The 13,332-nt window shown below is 42.9% G+C and overlaps 1 protein-coding gene across 4 annotated transcripts in view; it reads right to left on the bottom strand.

Annotated features, from left to right (window-relative positions):
* Nucleotides 1–13,332, bottom strand: part of LOC112263394 (rho-related BTB domain-containing protein 2) — a 98,982-nt gene that overhangs the window by 19,456 nt on the left and 66,194 nt on the right. For all 4 annotated transcript variants that reach the window (XM_024439561.2, XM_024439560.2, XM_024439562.2 and 1 more), the window contains one exon: nt 10,228–10,346. In XM_024439561.2, the coding sequence (XP_024295329.1) occupies nt 10,228–10,346 (119 nt within the window). The remainder of the gene's footprint in view (nt 1–10,227; nt 10,347–13,332) is intronic.

The raw sequence follows: 13,332 nt of genomic DNA, 5'->3' as shown, positions 1-13,332 counted from the left end.
GATTTCACAACTCTTTCAGAACATCAGCTATCTGGATTTGGGTGAAGGAGAAATGGGGAGGCTTGGGCAAGGTGCTGTGGGGCGTTCAGGGCTGTTGACCGGGGTAGGGGTAGCCAGGTGGAAAGCATGGCCAGCCGTAGAAAAATGCTTATTGAAATTCTCAATTATCACTGATTTATCAGTGGTGACAGTGTTTCCTAGCCTCAGTGCAGTGGGCAGCTGGGAGGAGGTGCTCTTATTCTCCATGGACTTTACAGTGTCCCAGAACGTTTTGGAGTCAGTGCTACAGGATGCAAATTTCTGTTTGAAAAAGCTAGCCTTTGCTTTCCTAACTGCCTGTGTATATTGGTTCCTAACTTCCCTGAAAAGTTGCATATCGCGGGGGCTATTCGATGCTAATGCAGTACGCCACAGGATGTTTTTGTGCTGTTCAAGGACAGTCTTATCTGGAGTGAACCAAGAGCTATATCTGTGCCTGGTTCTAAATTTTTTGAATGGGGCACCCTTACTTAAGATGGTGAGGAAAGCACTTTTAATGAATAACCATGCATCCTCTACTGACGGAATGTGGTCAATACTAGAGGTCGACCAATTAATCGGAATGGATTAATTAGGGCCGATTTCATGTTTTCATAACAATCGGAAATCGGTTTGGCCAATTTTTTTTTTTTACACCTTTATTTAACTAGGCAAGTCGGTGAAGAACACATTCTTATTTTCAATGACGGCCCTAGAAACGGTGGGTTAACTGCCTTGTTCAGGGGCAGAACGACAGGTTTTTACCTTGTCAGCTCCGGGATTCAATCTTGCAACCTTACAGTTAACTAGTCCAATGCCCTAACCACCTGCCTCTCATTGCACTCCAAGTTGCAAGCTAGCATTAAACTTATCTAATAAAAAAACAATCAATCAATCAATCATAATCACTAGTTAACTACACATTGGTTGATGATATTACAAGTTTATCTAGCGTGTCCTGCATTGCATATAATCAATGCAATGCAGGGGGATGATTTAACAAAAGGGCATTTGCGAAAAAAGCACAATCGTTGTACCTAACCATAAACACCAATGCATTTCTAGAAATCAATACACAGAAGTATATATTTTTAAACCTGCATATTTAGCTAAAAGAAATCCAGGTTAGCAGGCAATATTAACCAGGTGAAATTGTGTCACTTCTCTTGCGTTCATTGCACGCAGAGTCAGGGTATATGCAACAGTTTGGGCAGCCTGGCTCATTGCGAACTAATTTGTCAGAATTTTCCGTAATTATGACATAACATTGAAGGTTGTACAATGTAACAGGAATATTTAGACTTAGGGTTGCAACCCGTTAGATAAAATACCGAACGGTTCCGTATTTCACTGAAATAATAAATGTTTTGTTTTCGAAATTATAGTTTCCGGATTCGACCATATTAATGACCAAAGGCTCGTATTTCTGTGTGTCATTATGTTATAATTAAGTCTATGATTTGATATTTGATAGAGCAGTCTGACTGAGCGATGGTAGGCAGCAGCAGGCTCGTAAGCATTCATTCAAACAGCACTTCCGTGCGTTTTGACAGCAGCTCTTCGCAATTCTTCAAGCATAGAGCTGTTTATGACTTCAAGCCTATCAACTCCCGAGAGTAGGCTGGTGTAAACGATGTGAAATGGCTAGCTAGTTAGCGGGGTGCGCAGACAAACTGAATTGGTCCACTCACACAGACAGCATCGTGAGGAAGGCGCAGCAGCGCCTCTTCAACCTCAGGAGGCTCGGCTTGTCACCAAAAGCACTCACAAGACAGATTCGAGAGCATCCTGGCGGGCTGTATCACCGCCTGGTATGGCAACTGCACCGCCCTCAACCGTAAGGCTCTCCAGAGGGTAGTGAGGTCTGCACAACGCATCACCGGGGCAAAACCTGCCCTCCAGGACACCTACACCACCCGATGCTACAGGAAGGCCATAAAGATCATCAAGGACATCAACCACCCGAGCCACTGCCTGTTCACCCCGCTGTCATCCAGAAGGCGAGGTCAGTACAGGTGCATCAAAGCTGGGACCGAGAGACTGAAAAACAGCTTCTATCTGCCATCAGACTGTTAAACAGCCACCACTAACATTGAGTGGCTATTGCCAACACACTGTCAATGACACTGACTCTACTCCAGCCACTTTAATCATGGGAATTGATGGGAAATTATGTAAATATATCACTAGCCACTTTAAACAATGCCACTTTAAACAATGCTACCTTATATAATGTTACTTACCCTACATTGTTCATCTCATATGCATACGTTGATACTGTACTAGAAGCACAAGCATTTGCTACACTCTCGGATTTGATTTAATCATCGACTGCATCCTTATGTAATACATGTATCACTAGCCACTTTAACTATGCCACTTGGTTTACATACTTATCTCATATGTATATACTGTTGATATCATCTACTGTATCTTGCCTATGCTGCTCTGTACCATCACTCATTCTCCTATGTACATATTCTTTATCCCCTTACACTGTGTATAAGACAGTAGTTTTTTTGGGGAATTGTTAGTTAGATTACTTGGTTATTACTGCATTGTCGAACTAGAAGCACAAGCATTTCGCTACACTCGCATTAACATCTGATGTGTATGTGACAAATAAAATTTGATTTGATTTGATTTAATGTTTCAAACGTCACTCGCTCTGAGACTTGGAGTGGTTGTTCTCCTTGCTCTGCATGGGTAACGCTGCTTCGAGAGTGGCTGTTGTTGATGTGTTCCTGGTTCGAGCCCAGGTAGGGGCGAGGAGAGGGACGGAAGCTATACTGTTACACTGGCAATATTAAATTGCCTATAAGAACATCCAATAGTCAAAGGTATATGAAATAAAAATGGTATAGAGAGAAATAGTCCTATAAATACTATATTAACTACAACCTAAAACCTCTTACCTTGGAATATTGAAGTCTCATGTTAAAAGGAACCACCAACTTTCATATGCTCTCATGTTCTGAGCAAGGAACATAAACGTTAGCTTTCTTACATGGCACATATTGCACTTTTACTCTCTTCTCCAACACTTTGTTTTTGCATTATTTAAACCAAATTGAACATGTTTCATTATTTATTTGAGGCTAAATTGATTTTTATTGATGTATTATATTAAGTTACAATAAGTGTTCATTCAGTATTGTTGTAATTGTCATTATTACAAATAAATAAACAAAAATCGTCCGATTAATCGGCATCAGCTTTTTTTTTGGTCCTCCAATAATCGGTATCGGTGTTGAAAAATCCTAATCGGTCGACCTCTAGTCAACACCCTTCCAGGATACCGGGCCAGGTCGATAAGAAAGGCCTGTTCGCTGAAGTGTTTTAGGGAGTGTTTGACAGTGATGAGGGGCGGTCGTTTCACCGCAGACCCATTACGGACGCAGGCAATGAGGCAGAGGTGTATTTAGAGGGCTATTTCGAGGGTTCTACCTGGTAGGTTCATTGATCATTTGTGTGAGATTGAGGGCATCTATCTTAGATTGTAGGACGGCCGGGGTGTTAAGCATGTCCCAGTTTAGGTCACCAAACAGTACGAGCTCTGAAGATAGATGGGGGGCAATCAATTCCCATATGGTGTTCAGTGCACAGCTGGGGCAGAAGGTGGTCGAGAACAAGCGGCAATGGTGAGAGACTTGTTTCTAGAAAGGTGGATTTTTAGAAGTAGAAGCTCAAATTGTTTGGGCACAGACCTGGATAGTATGACAGAATTCTGCAGGCTCTGCAGTAGATTGCAACTCCACCCCCTTTGGCAGGTCTATCTTGTCGGAAAAGGTTATAGTTAGGGCTGGACATTTCTGGATTTTTTGTGGCCTTCCATAGCCAGGATTCAGACACGGATAGGACACCCGGGTTGGCAGAGTGTGCTAAAACACTGAATGAAACAAACTTAGGGAGGAAGCTTCTAATTTTAACATGCATGAAACCAAGGCTTTTACGGTTACAGAAGTCAGCAAATGAGAGTGCCTGGGGAATGGGAGTGGAGCTAGGCGCTGCAGGGCCTGGATTAACCTCTACATCACCAGAGGAGTAGGGCTAAAAGCTATAAGAATGGGTCGTCTAGTGCGTTCGGAAGAGAGAGTAAAATGAGCAGGTTTCTGGGTGCGGAAGAATAGATTCAAGGCATAATGTACAGACAAGACTATGGTAGGATGTGAATACAGTGGAGGTAAACCTAGGCATTGAGTGACGATCAGAGAGGTTTTGTCTCTAGGGTCACCCTTTAAACCAGGTGAGGTCACCGCATGTGTGGGAGGTCGAACAAAAGGGCTAGCTAAGGCATATTGAGCAGGGCTGGAGGCTCTATAGTGAAATAAGACAATAATCCCAAACCAAAACAGCAAGGCATACTGACATTAGGGAGAGGCATGCGTAACCGAGTGATCATAGGGACCAGTGAGTAGCTAGGCGGGCTGGAGACACGGTGATTCAGACAGCTAGCATGCCGGGGCTAGCAGAAGGGCCTTAGGGGGACGTCGCGACGGAAGAGTCTGTTGTAGCCCCCTCGGACGGTTACGTCGGCAGACCAGTCGTGATGGATCGGCAGGGCTCCGTGTAGGCAGTAAAAGGGTCCAGGCCAATTGACAAAATAGGTAGTTTAGCCCAAGAAATGAACTGATGGACCTCTTCAGCTAACAGTCCGATATACTCTAGACAGCTAGCGGGCCGTTGCTAGCAGGCTAGCGGATGGGCCTTCAGGGGATGTTGCGTCGGAGGAGCCTGTTGAAACCCCCTCGGGCGGATTACGTAGGTAGACCAGTCATGATGGATCGACGAGGCTCATGGTCGGCAGTAAAAGGGATACAGGCCAATTGTCAAAATAGGCATTGTAGCCTAAAGAGTATCTGATGGACCTCTTCAGCTAGCCGGGAGATGGGCCTAGCACGAGGCTAGTTCCAGGCTAACTGGTGCTTGCTTCGGGAGATGTGTCTCAGACAGCACGTGGAAATGCATTAGTGACAAGGGGACCCATCAGGCACAATGACACTGCTCACAACCACAGCGGTGCCACTCCAACAGAGGCTTTGTCCATGCACCGCAGGGCCTGCCAGCTAAGCAGTGAAAAAGAGGGATGTGTGAGGGTTTTTGTGCCCGAGATTTCAAACTGAGGTGAGTGTGCAACCGTAAGCATCTAGGACTCTATCCCACTATCCTGGCTGCTCCACTATATAAATCTCACATGCACACACAATGACGGCTTCACATTGTCTAGTTTCTCAGTCTTTGTTAGATGTGCACCTGGCCACTGCACTGTGCCAGCGAAACGCCATAAAGAGTGCCACAATGGGACAAACATGAAGCTTTCAGGGTTACCATGGATACTGGCAAGCATCCCGGTAGCCTCCACTGTCGACTCCAACCCTCACTGCTTTTAGTGTTTTACAAATGTCCTTATAGACAAAATGACCCCCACCCTGCACCATGACCCTGTCCACTCCACCTTAACCCCCAACCCTCCCTCCGTGTAGATTCTGGCTGTAAGAGCATCTATCGGACCATACCAGCGTCCTGGGGCTGTCGGCTTCCTGGAAGGGCTGTAACCAAAAGCCTGTAACCATACCTGGGGGATCTAGTTCATCAGAAGGACACAGGCAGCAGACACCCACAGCCCCCAGAGACAGGCGTTCCCCTCCCTGGGTGGGTTGGCCCGGTTCGTAGCCCTGTCCTGGAGGAGTAGTGTTTCTAGAAACCAAGCCGTCAGAAAGAAACTGGGGGTAACCGGACACCCCGTACAGGGAATACTGACCTGGGTATGGGGCTCGGAGAATCCGGAACCATCCGGGCCACAGTTCCTGATAAGAGAATTCTGTTCTCCTGTTCATTACCCAATTCAATTATATTACTCTCAGTCTGTTATATCAGGATTTGTAAGATACGGATGGAAATGAAAACAGACAGAGGTCCAGCTAAATGGTCAAAAAGGTTTATTCACGGAACGTTCTAAAGTCAAGAATACAAAACAATTCATTTTATACTGACTTCTCACACCCACACATACACACAAACATATGCACACACATACACACAAACATACGCACACACGTCCTGCTACGCACACACTGTCTGTCTCACTCCCCAGCCAACAGAGATAGTGACCTTGTCCTTGAGACGTACTCCCCGTTCTCTCCCAAATCTCTAGTCAGGTCGGCACCAAGCTCAGACAGTCTGTGTTTAAAATACCATAAAGACGTATTGTTTTACCCTAACTCTGACTAGGACTACACATTTATTGATTATGGTTTTATACATTCTAATGAATTCCATACAATTATATGTTTCAGGGCGGAATATTCTAATCATTCAATTAACAGACACTTCTCACCTATCAGTTCCACAATATCCTGTGTCATGACGTTGGCCTGGGGGTAGGTTTATGACAATCATAAATACCTCTTCCCCCCTTTTTTCCTCTCTCTACCCTACTGATGTTACATTTGCAAACACCTTGGTTAACATAGAGATTCTGTGAACATCAGAAGGTGGGGGGAAATGAACTATATTCTGGTAATCCGAGCAATTGAACATATGCGGTGGTACTTAATGAATATGATGTCAGTTCGGTTGTCATCTGAGACATTCTCATCCAAGATGACATAAACTCTACATTGGAAAGTCTACACATCAGAGTTATCGGATTCACATGGAATTGTTTTTCAATTTAAATGTTTGAATATGAAATTATTCGTGATGGGATGAAATGTGATTTTTGCTTCTAAAATGTGAGATTTGGGTTTTCATAAAGTAGGGCTCTGCTCAATCAGTGGCCCGCCCCTGTGAAGGGACATGGGCTGTAAAACTTTTCAAACACGCCCTCCTCTCCCTTCCTATATAAAGCCTTGACGACAATATAACCTCCTGTTCCAAGGATGTGAGGACGACGGTCCGATGTCAGAATGGTTCAGATTATAACTACAGAATGAAGCCAACATCAGCGTGAGCTGGTTGCGAATGGTATGAACGTTGAACTCTTATTCACTACAGAAGTGATACCTCCTAGCTGTTGAGTTAGCAACAGCAGCTGCAAACGCAGGTTAGGAAGGAACAGACAGAGTATTCCGTCTACCACACAACGACGTTACTACAACGTATCTAATTTACCAGCAGAGACATTCTTCAAATGACTCGGTTGGGCAACACGGCCTTCCATCTACCAAAAACCTACGGAAGCGCAGCTCAGAGTAAATATTTATTGCATTTCCCTTTTCCAAATGGGCAGTAATTTAGAATGCATAAGATTCTGTACTTACGATAGCACAGATTCAACCTTTGTTCCTCAGTCTTCCCGCTCTTTCACTCAAACCCAGCCCTTTTCTTTTGTGAAACCTGCTGTCATATCTGTTCCGCCCGCTAGGGACGTTTTCCTTTAAGACGTAATTTGTAATCAAGTTATGATTAATTACGTGTATGTGTAATTCTTTGTGATTAGTTAGGTAGTAAATAAATAATTAAACCCAATTTTGTATTGCTGATTCAACTTGTTAGCCAGGGTTCGTGCAGATAACCAAGAATTTACAACTTTCAGATGAGACTGAATTAAGATGACGATTAATATTGACTGCTATTGATGTGAAATATTACTAGGTCTTTAAGAGTTTATTCGGAAGATAACAGCTCTATAAATATTATTTTGTGGTGCCCCGACTCTCTAGTTAATTACATTTACATTATTAGCTCAATCAGGTAATATTAATTACGGAGAAATTACTTTATAGAATAGCATGTCATATCACTTAATCCGGCATAGCCAAAGACACGACACCTGTGTTCTAGCTGTTCTAGTGTTCTACTATATATAGCCTGTTGTGTGTTCCTGGATTGGTTCTCATGTACTGCTCATGGGTAGCTCTCTAAAGTGAATGCATGTCATGTTACACCGTTGTCTTGGGGGCAAATGTCAAAGGAAAAAGAGCTCCCTTTGCGATACATACCGTCTGGTACTCTACCATCTCTCTCAGCCTCCCTCAATAGCCTCTTCTTGATCAGTATGTTGATACCAGGCAGGAATGCAGGCGGTATGTGTGGTTAGTGCTGTGATATGATATTCTCACGATTCCTCTTGTCCAGCAAGTATGTGTAGACAGGAAATTAAACAGGACGTCCCGAGGTGAGTCTGCTCAGACGCGGAACCCTGTCTGCCTGCAGCTTTAAGCCACTCATCTGGCTGTACTCCAGGCCAGTACTCTATGTATTGTCAGTTAGCGTGGCAGCTAACTCTGTGAGCCCTTAGAGGTGAAATAGGTTAATAGATTGGAGTGCAGAATAAGGCTGTTACGGTGACCGTATTACCGCCATAACGTTTAGTCACGGTAATTAGGCTTCTCCAAGCTCTGATGCTGCTGATGGTCATTAGTAGCCTACCAAACTTGCTACCTGCCTGGAACTCCGCACTCTATTGTCCCTCTAATCACTCTGACATCAACGCAAATGTAATCAAACACTTCTATAGGCTATGTAATTGTGTGAGAAAACAGAGTTTTGATGGCCTCTATTAAAAAGAGGAGGATCCCATCAGCCCTCTATAGGCTAGGTTTACAAAATATTATTCATCAACTTTTCTAATATTAAGCACATTGATTCGCTTTAACACAGGAACACAGCGTACCTGGCTGGCATGAAAACGAACCATGGGAAAAGCGTCCTCTATTCGCTATTTAAGTGCATAGATGACATGTATTTTTTTCTCATGCCCCTGTTCCGAGACAGGTGCATGATAATGGTTCATTCTAAATCAAAACAAATTTCACACATATTATTGTGAATTAAATGAAATTAAGAAGTTTGATGGGTGACAATATTAGCCTATCACTTGTGAATGGTGTATTATCACTTGTGAATGATGCCCTGCTTGCACATTATTAAGGCATGAAACAGCGCATACCTTTTTTTGTGCAACATTTTCAAATCATACTCGCACACCTCATGTATCCTAGCCCATAGGCCTATATGTTTTTTATCACAACTAAATGGCCCAAAAAATTCTTAAAATTAAGCACATTAATCCGCTTTATAACCAGTGTAAAGCTTAACTGGCTGTGCATGAGTTTCAAATTTGGACAAGATAATTTTCACCATAAAAATGCACCTTTATAATAAAGCATTACATGCATAATCGCATTTGCAATCACTTTCAGAACAGTGTTTTCCCGCTAATTGATAGTATTTTGGAACATTAGACCTTTTAGCCTACTTTAGCCTAGTGCATATTGCTGCGCTTATAATGTGGGGGGAAAAAAATTGGCTAATAATACATAAACATTTTAAGCTAAACAATCAACCTCATTGCTTTTAAATGTTTTTGGGATGCGAGTGGTTGTATTAATTTGGCATCTATCACATCCCACAACTGTCCCAGAGTATGTTTGGAGTATTTATTTCTTGCACTGAAGTTGACCAGTAGAAAAATAAGCAAATAATGGCATGGATTTCTAAGCAAATCTTGTCTGCTAAATGAAACAGTGTAGCCCACAGCCAGATGGCATCGCCATATCAGGACCTAACACAAGGACAACAACTCATAGTATGCTATTCTGTTCTTCTGAAATAGACTACATTTCATGCCATGTTTCTTTAGACCTGTCTAAAATAAATAATGGATTTATTGTGATGGTGTAGGCTATATCAAATGGATTTATTCTACTTTTTAAAATGTAGATGTTCCAAAGGTCTGGATCAGTAGCTTGTAGGCTATGCGTGGAAGCCAGGAGATGCTAAACATGTTTAAGCTAATTAACAGGTCAATTACCGTTATTTGCTTGACAATCACCAGCTCATGTGTCCAACACAATAATAAGTTCCCCACACATTTAGCTTTAGCTAACACTTTGATATTTCTCCTACTGCTAGGTTCAACTGGGAAATGTGTGTCTGGTTTGACATTGTAACCCCAGCATCTCTCTCTCTTAAGGGCAAAAAAAATCTAATTGCGGTTTCATTTAACCAAATATTGCGATTGGACTTGAACTGTGTTGCTCGAGTGACAGGGGGCAAGGCTTGGTGTGTGTGGGAAGCAGCCGCAAGAGGAGAGAGGGAGACGTCCAAAAGAGCAAACAATAAAAATGGACGTTACACATGGCTGAGTGGCGTTTGAACATTTTGCATGCAATATGGATCTCTTGCGATATGGATATTGCGTATATCAAGATTGCAATTTCGATGTGCATTTCGATTATTTGTGCAGTCTGACTCCTGACTCACCTCCTCGATGTAGCTCTCCATGAAGGATCCCCGGAACATGGCCGCCATCCAGTCGCAGCTGGAGATGAGCAGGGGCTTGTGGGCCGGCAGGTATCCATCGTCCAGGTGGAACACCACATCTAAAACCAGGGGGAGGGAAAAGACTGAGCACTCATCTCGGAGTGAGCCACAGAGTCGAGGCTACAGAAAGACGGGAAGACAGATGGACAGACACAAACACACAGACAAACGCAGACAGATGCACACAGAGACATAGAGGTAGACAGAGCATGAGAGAAATCGACAAATGGGAGGGATAGGGTGGCACACAGTGACAAGCAGAGTTTAGATACTAAGTTTGAAACCTATATATACACACACTTGAAGGGCTTGAACTGTCCCTTTATTCTGTTGGAGGCCGAAAGATGTCCTTCTAAAGAAGAAGCATTCTATAAAAAAATCGAAACCAATCCCTAGGGCAGACCTATAGGCCTCGCCAATCTTCGTAGGGCATAGAAACCACTAAAGCGTGTAAATAATTTATATTCAGGAGGTACACTACATGACCAAATGTATGTGGACACCTGCTCGTCGAACATCTCATTCCAAAATCATGGGTATTAAATATGGAGTTGGTCCCCAATTTCCTTCTATAAACAGCCTCCATTCTTCTGGGAAGGTTTTCTACTAGATGTTGGAACATTGCTTTTGGGATTTGCTTCCAATCAGCCACAAGAGCATTAGTGAGGTCGGACACTGATGTTGGTCGATTAGGCCTGGCTCGCGGTCAGTGTTCCAATTAATCCCAAAAGTGTTTTATGGGATTTTTATGAATAATGACTAAATGATGTATACATTTAACGTAGAACTATAACTAAACAGAATACTACTCTGTCACTGTATGAATGTATGAATCTTATTATAATCATAACACTGAATATAATGTGTGTAGTTTTAGTCAAGAATTAGAACAAGGACTTTCTGTTCCTTGTTAGAAACTAATGAAGCTATCGTCAGACCGTCTGGAATACTGTGTTCCTTACAGGACATTCTGTCCCCACCCAGGGAGGGGAGAGACCTTGGGCTTGTAGTAGATTGTTTAACAGGTGGCAGACAATGTGAGAAGGCTTGTGAACTATATTGCAATTGTATCTGAGAGGAGGGACATTTATGATGAAATGTGAGGTATATAAACCAATGTACATGCTATTATGAGCAGAACTCATGAGAATAAATGCTATTGGCTAATTTTGGTAGCTGGTCACTGTCCATTTTATGCAAAAATAACCTTAAAAATTCTTAGAAATAGACAGAGTGTTTTAATTGAATTGGTTAATGAACGCATAAGAACTAAATTCATCTAACAGTGTTCGATGGGGTTGAGGTTAGGGATCTGTGCAGGCCTATCAAGTTCTTCCACACCGATCTTTACAAACCATTTCTGTATGGATCTAGCGTTGTGCACTGGGGCAGTGTCATGCTGAAACAGGAAAGGGCCTTCCCCAAACTGTTGCCACAAAGTTGTAAACACAGAATCATCTAGAATGTCATTGTATGCTGTAGTATTAACATTTCCCTTCACTGGAACTAAGCAGCCTAGCCAGGACCATGAACAACAGCCACAAACCATTATCCCTCCTCAACCAAACTTTACAGTTCCAGATCCAACAATAATATCAAGTGCCTAGAAATCCTGGGCTTAAAAACAAAAAGTGTCATTGCACACTGATAATTCATGTTCTTTTAAATCTACCATTTGGATCCCTCTGTAGCCTTATAGAGCATCTAGACAATTTTTCAAACCTCTCTGGATTACAATACAATTATGATAAGTGTACTATATTTAAGCAATAAGCCCCGAGGGGGTGTGGCATATGGCCAATATACCACGGCTAAGGGCTGTTCTTATGCAAGACACAACGCGAAGTGTTTGGATACAGACCTTAGCAGCAGTATATTGGCCATATACCACACCTCCTCGTACCTTATTGCATAAATATACGACAGCTGTCAGCCAATCAGCATTCTGGGCTTGAACCACCCAGTTTATAATATGCATTGGATCACAAAAAAATCCAACTTTACATTAGCTTGTAGTTTACCAATAAAATGGTCTGATGGTGAAGTGGAAATACTCATTCAATCATATCCCGAAAGAAAAAAATGATCTCAATACAATACATTTGAATAGAAAGTTAGCAAAAATAGTTAAGGTCTTGCTACAGTCGAAAGGAAAATACTTTTTTTTTTGGAAAACTCACCCTGATTAACTCTTAGTCATATCCCAGTTTACCCATTTGCTTATGGCCTTGTATGCACCTAGAAACTTGTTTTTGAAATTATATGAGCAAAAATGTTTCAATTTGACTTGGAACGGCATGTCAGACACCTTGGCAACGATTACAGCATCGAGCCTTGGGAAGGACGCTACAAGCTTGGCACACCTGTATTTGGGGAGTTTCTCCCATTCTTCTCTGCAGATGCTCACAAGCTCTGTCAGGTTTGATAGGGAGCTTTGTTGCACAGCTATTTTCAGGTCTCTCCAGAGATGTTTGATTGGGTTCAAGTCTGGGGTCTGGCTGGGCCAATCAAGGACATTGAGACTTGTCCCGAAGCCACTCCTGCGTTGTATTGGCTGTGTGCTTAGGTTCGTGGTCCTGTTGGAAGGTGAACCTTCGCATCAGTCTGAAGTCCTGAGCACTCTGGATCAGGTTCTCATCAATGATCTCTCTGTACTTTGCTCCATTCATCTTTCCCTTGATCCTGACCAGTTTCCCAGTCCCTGCCTCTGAAAATCATCCCCACAGAATGATGCTGCAACCACCATGCTTCACCGTAGGGGTGGTGCCAGGTTTCCTCCAGACGTGACACTTGGCATTCAGAACAAAGAATTCAATCTTGGTTTCATCAGACCAGAGAATCTTGTTTCTCATGGTCTGAGCGTCCTTCAGGTGTCTTTTGGTAAACTCCAAGCGGGATGTCATGTGCCTTTTACTGAAGAGTGGCTTTTGTCTCGCAACTCTACCATAAAGGACTGATTGCTGGAGTGTTGCAGAGAGGGTTGTCCTTCTGGAAGGTTCTCCCATCTCCACAAAGGAATTCTAGAGCTCTGTCAGAGTGACCATC

Source organism: Oncorhynchus tshawytscha, linkage group LG12 (assembly GCF_018296145.1).
Source record: "Oncorhynchus tshawytscha isolate Ot180627B linkage group LG12, Otsh_v2.0, whole genome shotgun sequence".
NCBI classification, from domain to species: Eukaryota; Metazoa; Chordata; class Actinopteri; order Salmoniformes; family Salmonidae; genus Oncorhynchus; species Oncorhynchus tshawytscha.
This window is presented reverse-complemented; position numbering and strand designations above follow the sequence as displayed.